General features: G+C 43.9%; 1 protein-coding gene across 2 annotated transcripts in view; it reads left to right on the top strand.

Annotated features, from left to right (window-relative positions):
• TBC1D12 (TBC1 domain family member 12) overlaps positions 1–13433 on the top strand; it is an 85717-nt gene that overhangs the window by 58888 nt on the left and 13396 nt on the right. For both annotated transcript variants that reach the window (XM_066600706.1, XM_066600705.1), the window contains 5 exons: positions 2178–2284; positions 2397–2477; positions 3674–3768; positions 7987–8058; positions 12994–13122. In XM_066600706.1, the coding sequence (XP_066456803.1) occupies positions 2178–2284; positions 2397–2477; positions 3674–3768; positions 7987–8058; positions 12994–13122 (484 nt within the window). The remainder of the gene's footprint in view (positions 1–2177; positions 2285–2396; positions 2478–3673; positions 3769–7986; positions 8059–12993; positions 13123–13433) is intronic.

The following is a 13433-nucleotide window of genomic DNA, read 5'->3' as shown; positions in this document are numbered from 1 at the left end:
CTTTTAGATGTTCCACCAACATCACGCCCACTATCCTCTATAGGCTTCCTCCGGTCCTGTCCATCTTATGACGACTTCTCCTTACTTGTCAATTACTTGGGCAGAGAGATGGGACTAGATTTAATTTCAAGTAAAAAAAAAAAAGCCAGCACAAAGAGTTTTGGGACAGATTGAGAGGAACCTGGAAAAGTTGCGAACAGAAGTTTGCTATAAAGCGACCCTCCGGGCCTGGATAAACAAAGATGGCTGCACAGCTTCTCTGGCTACCTGTGGCACACTGTATATTAGTAGGCATCATTACATTGAGGCGCTACACCTGCTTTAATTGGCCAGTACTGCCCATGTGAGCAGTGCTGTTCAGTCAGAGCAGCATGTAGTGTCTTAAGGGCCATTTAGAGGGGTGATTATCGCACAAAATCCGTTCAAACAAACAAAACTGTGTGATAATCTTTAAGTCTAAATGCAAAGCCATCGTGCACTATTTGTTTGTTGCTCACTTCCAACAAGCATAAAAGATCACCGCTGGTTCGCTCACTTCTCGCTGCGTCTAAACGCACCCTGCCCAAATATATACGTAAAATGTGAAGCGCTGAGCAAAAAGCGAGCGATACCCAGCGGTGATCTGCCTGTCTAAATACTCTGCACGAGCGCTAATAGAGGTGACATCACCCGCTCATGCAAAATGGTTAGCCGACAATCGGCCCATGTTAATGGGGCATTAGACTACACAGTGTGCATCAGGTAGTCAAAGAAGCGGTGCAGCCATCTTTTGTCTGTTCCAGCCCGGAGGGTCTCTTTAAGCAAACCCAGCATGTAGCGGTGCATTCAGAAGATTGGATGGATGCCATGTAAAGATGTCTTTGTGGGTGGTCAGGAGGCTGTGCGGACCCGTTCTTGAAACTCGTTGTGGTCAGAAAACCCCTTTACCTGGCCATACACATTCCTGCTGTCTCACATCAATGATAACGGCCTTGTCCCTTCAGGACATATGAATGGCATTAAGTATCCCTGGCTCCTCTCGGGTGGACCCTGCCCATGTTTGTATTACAAGGATGTCATACAGAATCCTTGCTATGGATGATCAATTTTACGATTAAATCTAAACTTGCTACCTTCAGCAAAAAGAGAAAAAAGTTAGTGTTTGTAAAGGGTTGTACCATAACAATAACCCTTCTGTATACCCTATTAGGGCCCATAGATATAGAGTAGGGTCTCCTGCTCAGAATCCCTCTCCCTGAACCAGAATAGAGTCCATTCTATCCAATATGTGGGCCATCTTTGTATTACAAGGACGACTGCTTGTGTAAATGGCCACATAATACATTTTCCTGCTGTTTGCAATACATTTACGGGTTAGGTGGGGTGCCCTAACATCCATTCTGCTAGTTGTCTATAGGCCAGGACATCCTCTCCACACTTTCCATGCTCTCATGCATACCCCTGCTCCAATCAGCTGAAAGGTAGCCTATGAATGCCCGCCTCACTGTTGCATGTAGTAACTAGCAGTGTCCCTATGTCCCTGGCAGTGGCTTGCAAAGGTGCTAGAAGAAAGACCCATAGTGGAAGACGTGGTAAAACAAATACATTTCTAATGCAAGTATGTTACATGATTGATAATGCACCCTTTTGTTAGATGAGTGTGAAAAGTTAGTATCCTTAAAAAGTTAACACTTTTAGATGGTTTTGACACATAATTTCTGAATTGTATCATATCCTCATTGCTTTTACCGATATCCATAGGTGCGGTATTCAGCTTAATATGACATGGTTCATAGCAAACCTGTCACTAGAAAGGTCTGGTATATACTTCATGTGTTCTGTAGATGCGTTCTAGTAGTAGAAGATTAGTATAAAAATTATTAAGGCTTTTTAGACTAAAACCACCACTTGCTCTCCCTGCAGTGTTAATTGGGGGCCAGAAAGGGTTTTGGGGGGGTTTGTTTTTTACTTTATGCAGCTTAGAATATGAATGAATTAATATATCTAAAGTTTTGTATTAAGACAATATTAGGGGGCGACGGCTCGTCTGTCTTAGGACAGAAGATTTGTGCTTGTTCAGAACTTTGTGAAACCACATCTGCGATGGAAATGTTCTTAGGAGTAGAATTAAGCTTTCTTCAGCATTAAATAGAAAAACTGGCTTGATGAGTGTGTATCTTTCATTTCCTTCCTTTTAGGAGAAATACAAGGAAAGTTCGAGACCTTTGGTGGCAAGGCTTACCACCCAGTGTACGTGGTAAAGTGTGGAGCCTGGCCATAGGGAATGAACTTAATATCACACCTGGTGAGCATATCCCGGTTTAAAGCACCTCTGTGGAGTATGTTGTGACTCATGAATGCAGGTGATATTCTTTATACCACTTATATATTTCCTTTATACTCCTTTTTAATTTCAGAGCTTTATGAAATCTTCCTCTCAAGAGCTAAGGAGCGCTGGAAAAGCTTCAGCGAGACGACCTCCGAAAACGAATCTGAAGGTAAATTTACTTTTCTGTAATCTAATATGTATTTTTATGGACGAGGCTTATTGGAGAGCGCTCCACTTAAAGGGGCGATTCCATCTAGAAGCATTTACCCATATGTTCACTGTATAGGTGGGGGGGCCAGACCACTGAACCCTCACCAATCGTAGAAAGGAGATGCCGTTCTTCACAGCTGCAAAACTGTAGTTGGAGTATAATTGGATAGACAATGGGCAGTAATGTAGACTATTTTACATTTCCATTCACGGTATCTATTAGAAGCAATGCTTTTGTATATAAGGGGCTGGGAGGCTAGACCTTAAAGGGGTTGTCCCGCGAAACAAAGTGGGGGTATACACTTCTGTATGGCCATATTAATGCACTTTGTAATGTACATTGTGCATTAATTATGAGCCATACAGAAGTTATTCACTTACCTGTTCCGTTGCTAGCGTCCCCGTCTCCATGGTGCCGTCTAATTTTCAGCGTCTAATCGCCGGATTAGACGCGCTTGCGCAGTCCGGTCTTCTTCTTTTCTGAATGGGGCCGCTCGTGCCGGAGAGTGGCTCCTCATAGCTCCGCCCCGTCACGTGCCGATTCCAGCCAATCAGGAGGCTGGAATCGGCAATGGACCGCACAGAAGACCTGCGGTCCACCGAGGGTGAAGATCCCGGCGGCCATCTTCACAAGGTAAGTAAGAAGTCACCGGAGCGCGGGGATTCAGGTAAGCACTATCCGGTTTTCTTTTTTAACCCCTGCATCGGGTTTGTCTCGCGCCGAACGGGGGGGCTATTGAAAAAAAAACCAAAAAAACGTTTCGGCGCGGGACAACCCCTTTAATCTATGGTATTGTACTTATTGAAGCATTAAGGTGTCAGTAAAAGGCGAACTGGGAAGTGAGAAATTAGGAGTTCTGTTGGCAAGTGTTACAGTTCATCTTTTATTCTGACTACGGAGCGATCAATCTCCGCTCCAGCTGCGCAGTTTGAGTCTCTTACCCTTGGAATGAATTAGTTGTGTCTTTGGAGCTATTGATTTATCTAGCATTAAGGAAGATAAGTCTAGAGGTATTGCCAGTGACGTATGGGTCATTGTAGCTATTGATTTATTTAGCATTTAATAATCTGCACTGATTGCCTAATTTAAACTCTCTGAAGTGTCCTATGTGTGTTCTTGGCTGTTAGTGACGTATCTTTCTGTGCTGCTTTTAGATGCCGGGGTGTCGGTCGCTGACAGAGAAGCTAGTCTAGAGCTCATTAAGCTAGACATATCCCGAACATTCCCATCACTGTATATTTTCCAGAAGGTAAACGTTTTTAATAATTTTTATTTTTTTTTTGCTTTAAGCTCTGGTTAACAGGTCAATAGTGTGTATGTAATAGGATTATTATAAGATATTGTTATAATCAGCAGTATGGGATACATTTGGGAGGATATGCTTAAAAAGTTTAACGCCTTAGTGACGAAGCCTGTTTGTTCCTTAGGCCTCATTCAGACGAACGTGTTTATGTACATACATACGTCTGCACAAAAGTGCGTGTCCATTAGAATCATTGTTTCCCTATGGTGTGTTCACATGTCCGTGTTTTACAGGCATGCAAGTGGCCATACCTGCAAAACATAGGACATGTGTGCACCATAGGTCCGTGCTGCGTGTCAGAATTCTCCGCAGGGAGTCCCCTTGTCACTGAACACTGTGACAGGAATGTGTAAGGAATCCCCTGCCACAGCTGTCGCAGAGAATCTCGAAGCTCTCCCATTGATTTCAAGAGGTCTGCCGCAGCCGGCGGGCCCATTGAAAGCTATAGGATGCAGGCACCCTATCAGTCATTTTCAGGGAAGGGCTTTAATTATAAGCCCTTCCCTGAAAATCATCACTAGCTGTAGTGAAAAATATATACTCTTCTGGCTGCCGGGGCTCAGGCGCGTCTAGCCGCTTGGTCTCCAACACTGTAATGAAGTTGAATTCAATGAATGGCAGAGCGCTGCCTGTAATTGGCTGAGCACTGTGACCAATCATAGGCAGCGCTGAGCTGTCATTCAATGAATGGTACAGCAGGATCTCGACTACCTTTAGTAGCCAGGAGATTTTAAATTTCCGGGCCCTCCCCAGCTTCTGCGCATGCGCCTGCCATTTTGCCCACAGGCACATGTGCTGAAGTTGGGGAAAGGGGCGTGAATAAAGATCTCGTCCAGAGGGCCTTAGGTGAGTAATTTCACCTCTCCTCACAGATCGAGTCCGTGAAGCAGGTGAAACTTTAACTTTTTTTAACTTTTTTACGTGATCGCCCTTGTCTATTGGATAGTGGTGATCACTAGACCAGAGAAAGCGTATGTGGTACCCTGTGAAATCTCCAGGGTCTCGGCTATGTTTGATAGCCAGGAGCAGCAGGATTTTAAATTACCCCGGCAATCCGTGGCTTTTGCACATGCGTCCGCCACTTTGGCGACGTGCGCAGAAGCCTAGGCAAGGTCCGTGTATAAATCCAGAGCCCTTAGGTATGTAATTTCATCCTCCATCATGGATATTATCCGTGAGGGAAGACTAAACTTGAACACTTAACTTTTTTTTCTTTTTTTTTTTTTACTTGATCGCTGTTATCCATTGGATAACAGTGATCATGTGACCAGGAACCGCATACAACGGTCCCTGGTGACATCTCTTTGCTCCAGGCTGCACATGCTGACCGGGAGCAGAGGGATGTTAAATCTTCCGGGGCGCGAGCCCTTCTGTACATGGGGAGGTGAAACTTTAACTTTATTTTACTTTTTTTAAACTTTTCAGTGATTGTCGTTATCCATTGGATAGCGGCGATCATAGGCCTGGGGACCAGTCACCGCGGTCCCCAGAGATATCTTTTGCTTCCGGTATACTTTTTGTAGCCGAGGAGCAAAAGATTTCAAATGTCCCGTGACTATCCGGTCTTCTGCACATGTTTCCCTTGGCGCACATGCACAGAAGATGGTTGGAGGTCCTTTTCCGACCAGATTGTCGCAGGACATTGCGGAGGACGGGGGTGAGTACTTTCAGCCCCCTCATGGATGCAGTCCGTGAGGGGAGCAGAAACTAACTTTTTTTTCGCTTTTTATTTACTTTATTGCGATCAACGCTATCCATTGGATAGCACGGATTGCATTGCCGCGGAAGGCTTCCCGCGGCCTGCCATGACAGTTCCAGGTTATTGGCTACCTCCGATTTTAATGTAATCTATATGAGCAATTTAAAGTTAATGTTTCATCAGAACAGAGAAGTTGCAGTGGAGGGAGAAGTAACCCCCGCAGCGACAAGAGAACAGGACACGGGAGTCCCAATCTCAAAATCAATCGGTGGGGGTTTTACTGATCAGCAAGTTGTCTCCTATCCTGTGAATGGGGATAACTTGAAATTCTGGTACAATCACTTTAAGTTAAACATATCTTGCAAACCTAATAATAGTCTGACATTTCCTGCTCTTCCTGTAGAGAAATCCTTTGTCTCATTATCACAGGCGGGACTACTATAGAAGGTGACACCTCCATATAGCCAATGGCCCTTTTACAGGGGACTCTCACAATTCTTGTTTAACCGTGCGGACAAGCTGGTGACGTTCTCAGCAGCCCGTTTGCACTCAGATAGTCTGTTCTTGTTGAGAATCATGTAGTTCTTGCTCACTTTTTTTCAGTGTTTCACTTGCCTATGTACGATCAGTGTTTAAGCTGCCCGACAAGTGAACGAGCCAGTGCTGATTTTTATGCTGGCTGAAACTGAACGACAAATGAGAATCGCACAATTCTCGTTTGTCTTCAGCAATTGCCTCGCGTTTAAACTACATGATTATCAGTATAAAGGGCTCGATGAGCATTTCCTCACAAATCGCATCATACTCGTGTAGAAAAGTGCAACTTTACAAGTGCAATCTTAGTCCGAGTTTCTCGGTCAAATCTCGCACATCCTCAGGTAAATTACGGAGAGGAGTTGCAGGATATATGTAAAGCCCCATTTACACATAACAATTATCGTCTGAATGAAATAATTTTCTTTGCATGAAAATGCTGAGCATTTAAATGTACAGATAATCGTTTGAAATCCTCTCCATTTCTCTCATTAGCTAAAGTCAACACTGTATATGTCGTTTGCTCAGGTGGGCGTGTGTTTATGCAAGGAATCTCTGTCTGGCAGGGTTTAGTTGGTGTGAAAATAAGCCTTCTGCTGGCATGAGTAAACAAGTAGTCAGTGTGTTTTGAAAAGGCAAACAATCACCCCTCCCCCTGAGTTGTTCAGTCTTTCAAAGACTAAGGGAATGCCATTTGAATGAAGCAAACAAACTAATGACCATCTTTAGGTCATTTTAGCAGGCTAAACAACAAATGAACGAATACTGCACGATGGCTTCACATTTTCACGTAACCGTTATCACACAAATTCGTTCATTGGCTCAGTATGCAGTTGTGGAACGATTACAATCTTGCATATCTGCCTGAGATAGAATTGCAAGCCACGTTTTCAAGCAATGTGACATTTCTGGCTGCGTTTTTTTTTTTTTGGTCAATGAGTTTCCTTCCAAAATAAATGAACCAAAAACCATTGTGTTAAATGTCAACAGAGCCTTAGGGCTAATGCCCACGGCCGCGTTTCTGTCATGCGAAACGCGGTGGAAATACGCAGTGTCATGCCGCAGCTGTAAGGTTCTATTGAACCTAATAGCTCAATTTTCACGCTGCGGAATTCTATCACATGAAAGATACCGCAACATGTTCCAATTGCCGCGGCAAAACACGTGCCCAGCTTCCATTATAGTCAATAGATGCCGGTTGTCACGCTATACTTCCGCTGTGAGCACAGCAGAAATATCTCGTGATTACGTTTCACCGCTGGCAGTGTCATCGGCCACTGCTGTACTGCGCATGCTCGCTGGACAGGATGCAAGCTGTGGATCCGGAGAGGTTTGTCCCTAAAGAATGATAGGGTCTGGGTTGTCCAAGAGAGCCATTGAGTCCTGTCTTGTTCTAGAAATGCCTTGTCTTAGAGCAGGGAATACTCCGTTCTTGACAATACAATAAGGCATCTTTGCTCCTTAGAAACCAGGTAAGAATATGTAGTTTAAATGGCTAAATTCCGGTAATTCTTGGAGATTATTGGAGACCGACTCCTCAAATCAGTAAGTAATTTTCAATGGCCGCAGGTTATTAGACGTTGGCGCACCACACAATCTTTTCAACCATTGCTACTGGCAGGCATTGCCAGTATAAGGTTATCTGCAGCGTACAGTAACGGGCAGCCTTTATCAGCCTCTAAACCCTAGAACCAGCTTGCCAGTTCTTTGTATTTAGGCACTGAGCACAGAAGTATTCCTGCTGACACACACCCATCCTGTAAGGATGTCTCGCTGCTCTGTTCTACAGTTTTAGGCTTTGATTCATACATAAACAAGGTTTTGTCTTTGTTTAGCTTTTTGTTCTCCTTTTGATATGGATCTTTTTCAGCAGTGAATGTTTCTACATAAAATAAATTGGCCTATTGACGAAACTTTCCTTCCATGTCCAGGGGGGACCGTATCATGACTTGCTGCACAGCGTGCTGGGGGCCTACACGTGTTACAGACCAGATGTCGGCTACGTATGTTAAACCTTTTATTTTTGTGTGTGTGTTCTTGCTAACGCTAGTCTTCACTGTTGTCTGCAGTCAGTATAACCATGACGAACTGTGGAGACTAAATGAGCCCTTTAACGGAGTTATCCAGGCAGGGAGAAAGTTTTGAAACTTGCTCAGAATGGTGGGAGAACATAAAATAAGACTTCAATCTCCTTGCCCAGTCCTCGACGGCTGCAGTTTTGCTGGTTCGTGCCACCCACTGCTCTACAGATCACACAGCAGTAGAGATGATGTAGTGACACAGGGAAGTATGACCGCTACAATTAATCACTAGCCAAAGTGAGCCAGGGAGCGGCCGCAGGGCTTGTATGTCCTCTGCATCTGTGATGTCGTTGCTGGGGATTTGATGAGGTGAGGAGATTTTAGTTTTTTGCCAATATTCTGAGGAAGTTTCAAAAATGTTTATCTTGCTTAAATAAGCCATTTAATGCTGCACCTTCGGTCTCTTATTTGCAGTAACTTCTGCATACTTCTTGTGTTTTCACAAGCAAGTAAAAAAGGTTGTAAAAGATGAAGGGCCCTTTTACACAGGATGACTGTCGAACGCAGAAGGTCCCGACCGCCTTTCACACAGCAGCAATCATCGCTCAGTGAACGTAGGTGGAGCAGGTCAGGGAACCTTTCTGGACGCCCACCTCTAGTCACAGTAAACCGGCCGTAGTCATAGATGAACAACCACTTGCTGACACTGGCCTATCATTGTTTGAATTTTATTTCAACGGGTGGTCGTCATTCGGATAGTGCGGGCATTTACACACTCCATCGTTCAGATTCCTGCTATCCAACAGACTCTGAACAAGATCAGTGTATAAGTGTCATGAAATAGAAAAAAAAAAGGAGTTTGCGGTTTTTCAATACTTTGCAATACTAGACTCTGCTTGTGGACAAGATGGGTGTAGTTTAGGGGAAGAAAAAAAACCCACCACCTCGGACAACCTCTTTTAACCCTTTAACGACCGCCGATACGCCTTGTATCGGCGGCCTATGTATAAAGAGAGATCGTGAGGCGACCTCTCTTCATACAGCGCGGGCGTCTGCTGTTTATTATAGTGGGCAATAGCTGCAATTGGCCATGCAGCCGATTACTTCTATTAACCCTTTAAATGCTGCTGTCAATTCTGACAGCTGCATTTAAATCCCCTGAATGATGTTCAGGGGTCCTGTACGTTGTTCCCCACATGAGATCGCAGGGAGCTGTATGGGTGTCATGGCAGCCGGGGTCCTTCTGAAAGGCTCCAGGGCTGCCTTAGCAGACTGCCTATTAAGCCGTCCCCGTGGGGTGGCTTGATAGGCTGCCTGTCAGATTGCAGTATGATGTAATGCTATGGCATTACATCCTACTGCAGGAGAGATCAAAGCATTGCTAGTTGTGGTCCACCAGGGGGCCTAAAAAAAAGTAAAAATAAGATCAATAAAGTTTTATTAATTTGTTAAAAAAAATTAAAAAAAACGTAATACAAGTTTAAATCACCCCCCTTTTGCCATATCTATAATACAAAAATCAAAATTGTAAAACAAAATACATATTTGAATCGCCGCGTCCATAAAAGTCAAATTTATCAAGGTAGTGCATTATTTATCCTGCACAGTGAACGTCGCCTGAAAAAATAAAAATTAAAAACCACAGAAATGCACCTTTTCAGTCACCCTGTCTCCCAGGAAAAAATGGAATAAAAAACGATTAAAAAGTGGTATGTGTTCTAAAATGGTACCAACGCAAACTACAGGACATCCCGTAAAAAATAAGCCATCGCACAACTACGTCAACAGAAAAAGCTATTGCGTGCAGAAGATGGCAGAAAATTTTAAAAAATTAAATGTTTTTGAAAATAATACAAGTAGTACAGCAAAAAAAAAAACTATACAAGTTTGGTATCGCAGTAATTGTACCGACCCATAGAATAAAGTTGTCATTTTTGTTGCAGTTTGTGCACCATAGAAACAAGACGCACTGAAAGATGGCGGAATGTAATTTTTTTTTTCTTTCATGTTACTCCATTTAAACTTTTAAAAAAGTTTTTCAGTACATTATATGGTACATTATATAGCACCATTGAAAAATACAACTCGTCCCGCAAAAAACAAGTCCTGATACAGCGACGTCGATGGATAAATAAAGGAGTTAAGATTTTTTAAAAGGAGAGAGGAAAAATGAAAATAAGGGGGGAAGAAAGGGCCGCATAATTGGGGGGTTAAAAGGATTGTGCTATCAGAGAGAACCCCTTTCAGGATGCGATCCCCGGGTCCTGCTTCTGACACCCCCAGAAAGCAGCTGATTTTGTAATGGAAAGCCGTGAACAGTCAGACATCTCTGCATTGGAAATGTAAAATTACAAGAATGACTGTTATACTGTACAAGGTCAGCTCAAGTCTACCAGAATGGGGGTGGTTCTTGCAGAGAGGCTCTCCTTCGCAGTTTACGGAGGCGGTTCCTAGGTGAGGGACCCTCACTCTGTGATGTCCGCATGCTCCAATACAGCATGTGAACAGTTTGTCTTCTTGGGACAACCCATTTTAAGTGTCTGTATTCCCTTCAGTAGTTGTTACCATTTTCTGTACAAAGTAATAAAATGCGGACTGTGAAATATACTTGTATGATGAAGCCCTGATGTGTTTAAAGAGGAGGCACTATAGTCTCTTGGCTCTTCTGGAACTGTTGTGGTTAATTAAAGCACAGTTCAGGAATGTAGCTATTATAAATACATCATTAGGGTAATGCAGTTTTTTCCTTTTTATGCCTTTCTCTAGCCCGATATTCTCCAACTGCGGCACGGCAGATGTGAGCATGAAATGTAACTCCAAAGAGAACTGCCTTTTACAGGATCATTTAATCTTAACCGGGATATGTCATTGGACAGCCTCCTTTTAGCTTAGGACCTATATATGACGCCCTATAAATGCTAAGCTAGTAGTTGTAGTAGTGCGCCAATCTGGGGCACATCAAAGCTGTAGGTAAGAGAAAAGTAGTGAGAACGGCTCATAGATGGCAAATAAAAAATGCTTTAATTCACTCCATCCCATCACGCAATGGATTAGAACTTGCATTAAAGGAGTAACCGGCACTAAAATATGGACCTATCTTTGGGTCAGCGGTCAGCTGTCTGGAGAGGCTGTGGTTCTCAGGTAACCTCTTCTTTGGCATGTGATGAAGGGTAACGTAGGTTAGACAGACTATGTCCAGAGGTGTTATCAGAGCTTTTAAAATCAATGGCTCATCCTCAGAATAGGCCATCAGTATCCGATCAGTGGGAGTCTGACTCTTGGGATCTTTATCACTCAGCTGATTGGAGGCGTTTTTCAATATTTGCATCTGTTTAGTATGCAGTGTTGTCCCATTGACTTCAATATGACAATGCTGCAATACACAAAATGGCCGCTACTAAGGCCTCATGTCTGCGGGCCCGCATGGTTTTCCCGTGCAGAACCCCTCAGCGGATTCCACCTGGCCCGCAGACATGAGGTCAGAAAATACATGTCCGGACGCTGCAGGGCTCTCCGTCATGGCTGGTTCTTCTTTCTTCTACCCGGCAGATGCACTTGAGACACTGGCGACGTGCCGCACTATGCGCTGTGCCTTGTTTTATTTTTTTTTTAAACTCTTACTTTCCTGCAGTTCGTGGCACGGACGCAGTGAAAGCTGCATTTGTGCTGCGGATCCAGACGGCTTCCACTTGCTTCATAAAAATGGAACATGCTGTGGTTTTTTTCACGCATGCGATTCGCACACCGGGAGAAAATGACACCCGCAGGCATTTATTAACCTGCGGGTGTCCAATGATTCCCTTTAGCTGCGGATTGCACGCATGACAGACCAGCGCGGATTTTGTAAATCAATTTATACCATGGACATGAGGCCTTACAGTACTGCGTCCTGAGTAACTGCAGCTTGCTGGACAGGTGTGAGCATAGAAGTAGCTGCAGCACTTCTACAAGCCCCACAGCCCCTTCAATTAGCTGATCCAATGGGAGCCCCAAGAGTCAGACCCCTCCCCCACTCCTTTTAAAAACCAAGATAACAACTTTAACTTCTTTTGTTTTCATTGGTAGACAATCTGCAATGGGGGCTTTCATGGCTGTACGGGACCCCCCCAAGATCGATCGGGGAATTTAAATGCAGCTGTCAGAATTGACAGCGGCATTTAAAGGGTTCACAGCTCCGATGAGCAGCGCTGCTGATCAGAGCTGTTGCGGATAGGTGTCAGCTGTAAGAAACAGCCAGCACCTGCATTTTATGGAGTGGGATAAACCTCCCAATTCCTTCCATACATACTTCGAATGCACAGGACATAACTGTACATCCTGTGTCGTTAAGGGGTTAATGTCCTCAACTTCAATGAATATACAATACTTGTTCACTGAGTTGGAGTGCATACCGCACATCTTCACAATAGCTCACATTGGCTTTCTGCACATTAGTTTCTAGTCAAAACCTGTGGAAATCCTGTGAGATTATTAGTTGGTCCTTTAATCTAAAACGAGCCCCGTGGAAGCAGACATTATCCCTGGACCAGAAGATGTTCTTGGAATCTATTCTGGATGAAAAGGTTTATGAAGGACATAACGGCTTTTTTAATTTCATGCCTCAGACCTGACCCTCTAGATGGCAATGAATGGCGCCTCCACGGTTCTGCGGTTGAATGTGCGGCTTCCCTTGGCCCATTACCTTTTACTACTCTGTTGCAGATATAATCGCCCCTTATGTGATACACGGGTATTACTGGTGCTGGATATCTGTTACCAATTAACAAATGATATGATGGGTTGTCTGATTCTGTATCGTTGTGACACGTGCATCCTTTGCTGCGGTTACATAATCGCTCTACAGCTGTAAGCTTGGGTTAGTATGACGTAGTTGTTTGTTAATGAAGCACTTGTGTTCTTCTCTTCTTCCCCATGCAGGTCCAGGGCATGTCCTTCATCGCAGCAGTGCTCATTCTTAACTTGGAAGAAGCTGATGCATTCATTGCCTTTGCAAATCTTCTCAATAAGCCATGCCAGCTGGCCTTCTTCCGGGTAGATCACAGCATGGTACGCCATACCAATATCTCCATCATGTGATACAGGCTCACAGAGCCATTCTTCATAGTGGACATTTGGCTTCCTGAGTTGGCAGTGTTCATAAAAGAGCCTTTTGCCGGGACACAATGTTTTCTGTGATGGAGAGGAAAAATATTTTTGTAATTGCTAATAAGTTTTAATGTGAGCGGTGCTGATGATGCATTCATCAATAGTATAACCATGATACAAATATCATAATTGCATTACGCCCTATACATTTTTGTGCATTTCTGTTTGTCCGGGCTCGATGAGTAATGAAGATGTCTTAAGTGCATGCAATA

Source organism: Eleutherodactylus coqui, chromosome 4 (genome assembly GCF_035609145.1).
Source record: "Eleutherodactylus coqui strain aEleCoq1 chromosome 4, aEleCoq1.hap1, whole genome shotgun sequence".
NCBI lineage: Eukaryota > Metazoa > Chordata > Amphibia > Anura > Eleutherodactylidae > Eleutherodactylus > Eleutherodactylus coqui.
This window is presented reverse-complemented; position numbering and strand designations above follow the sequence as displayed.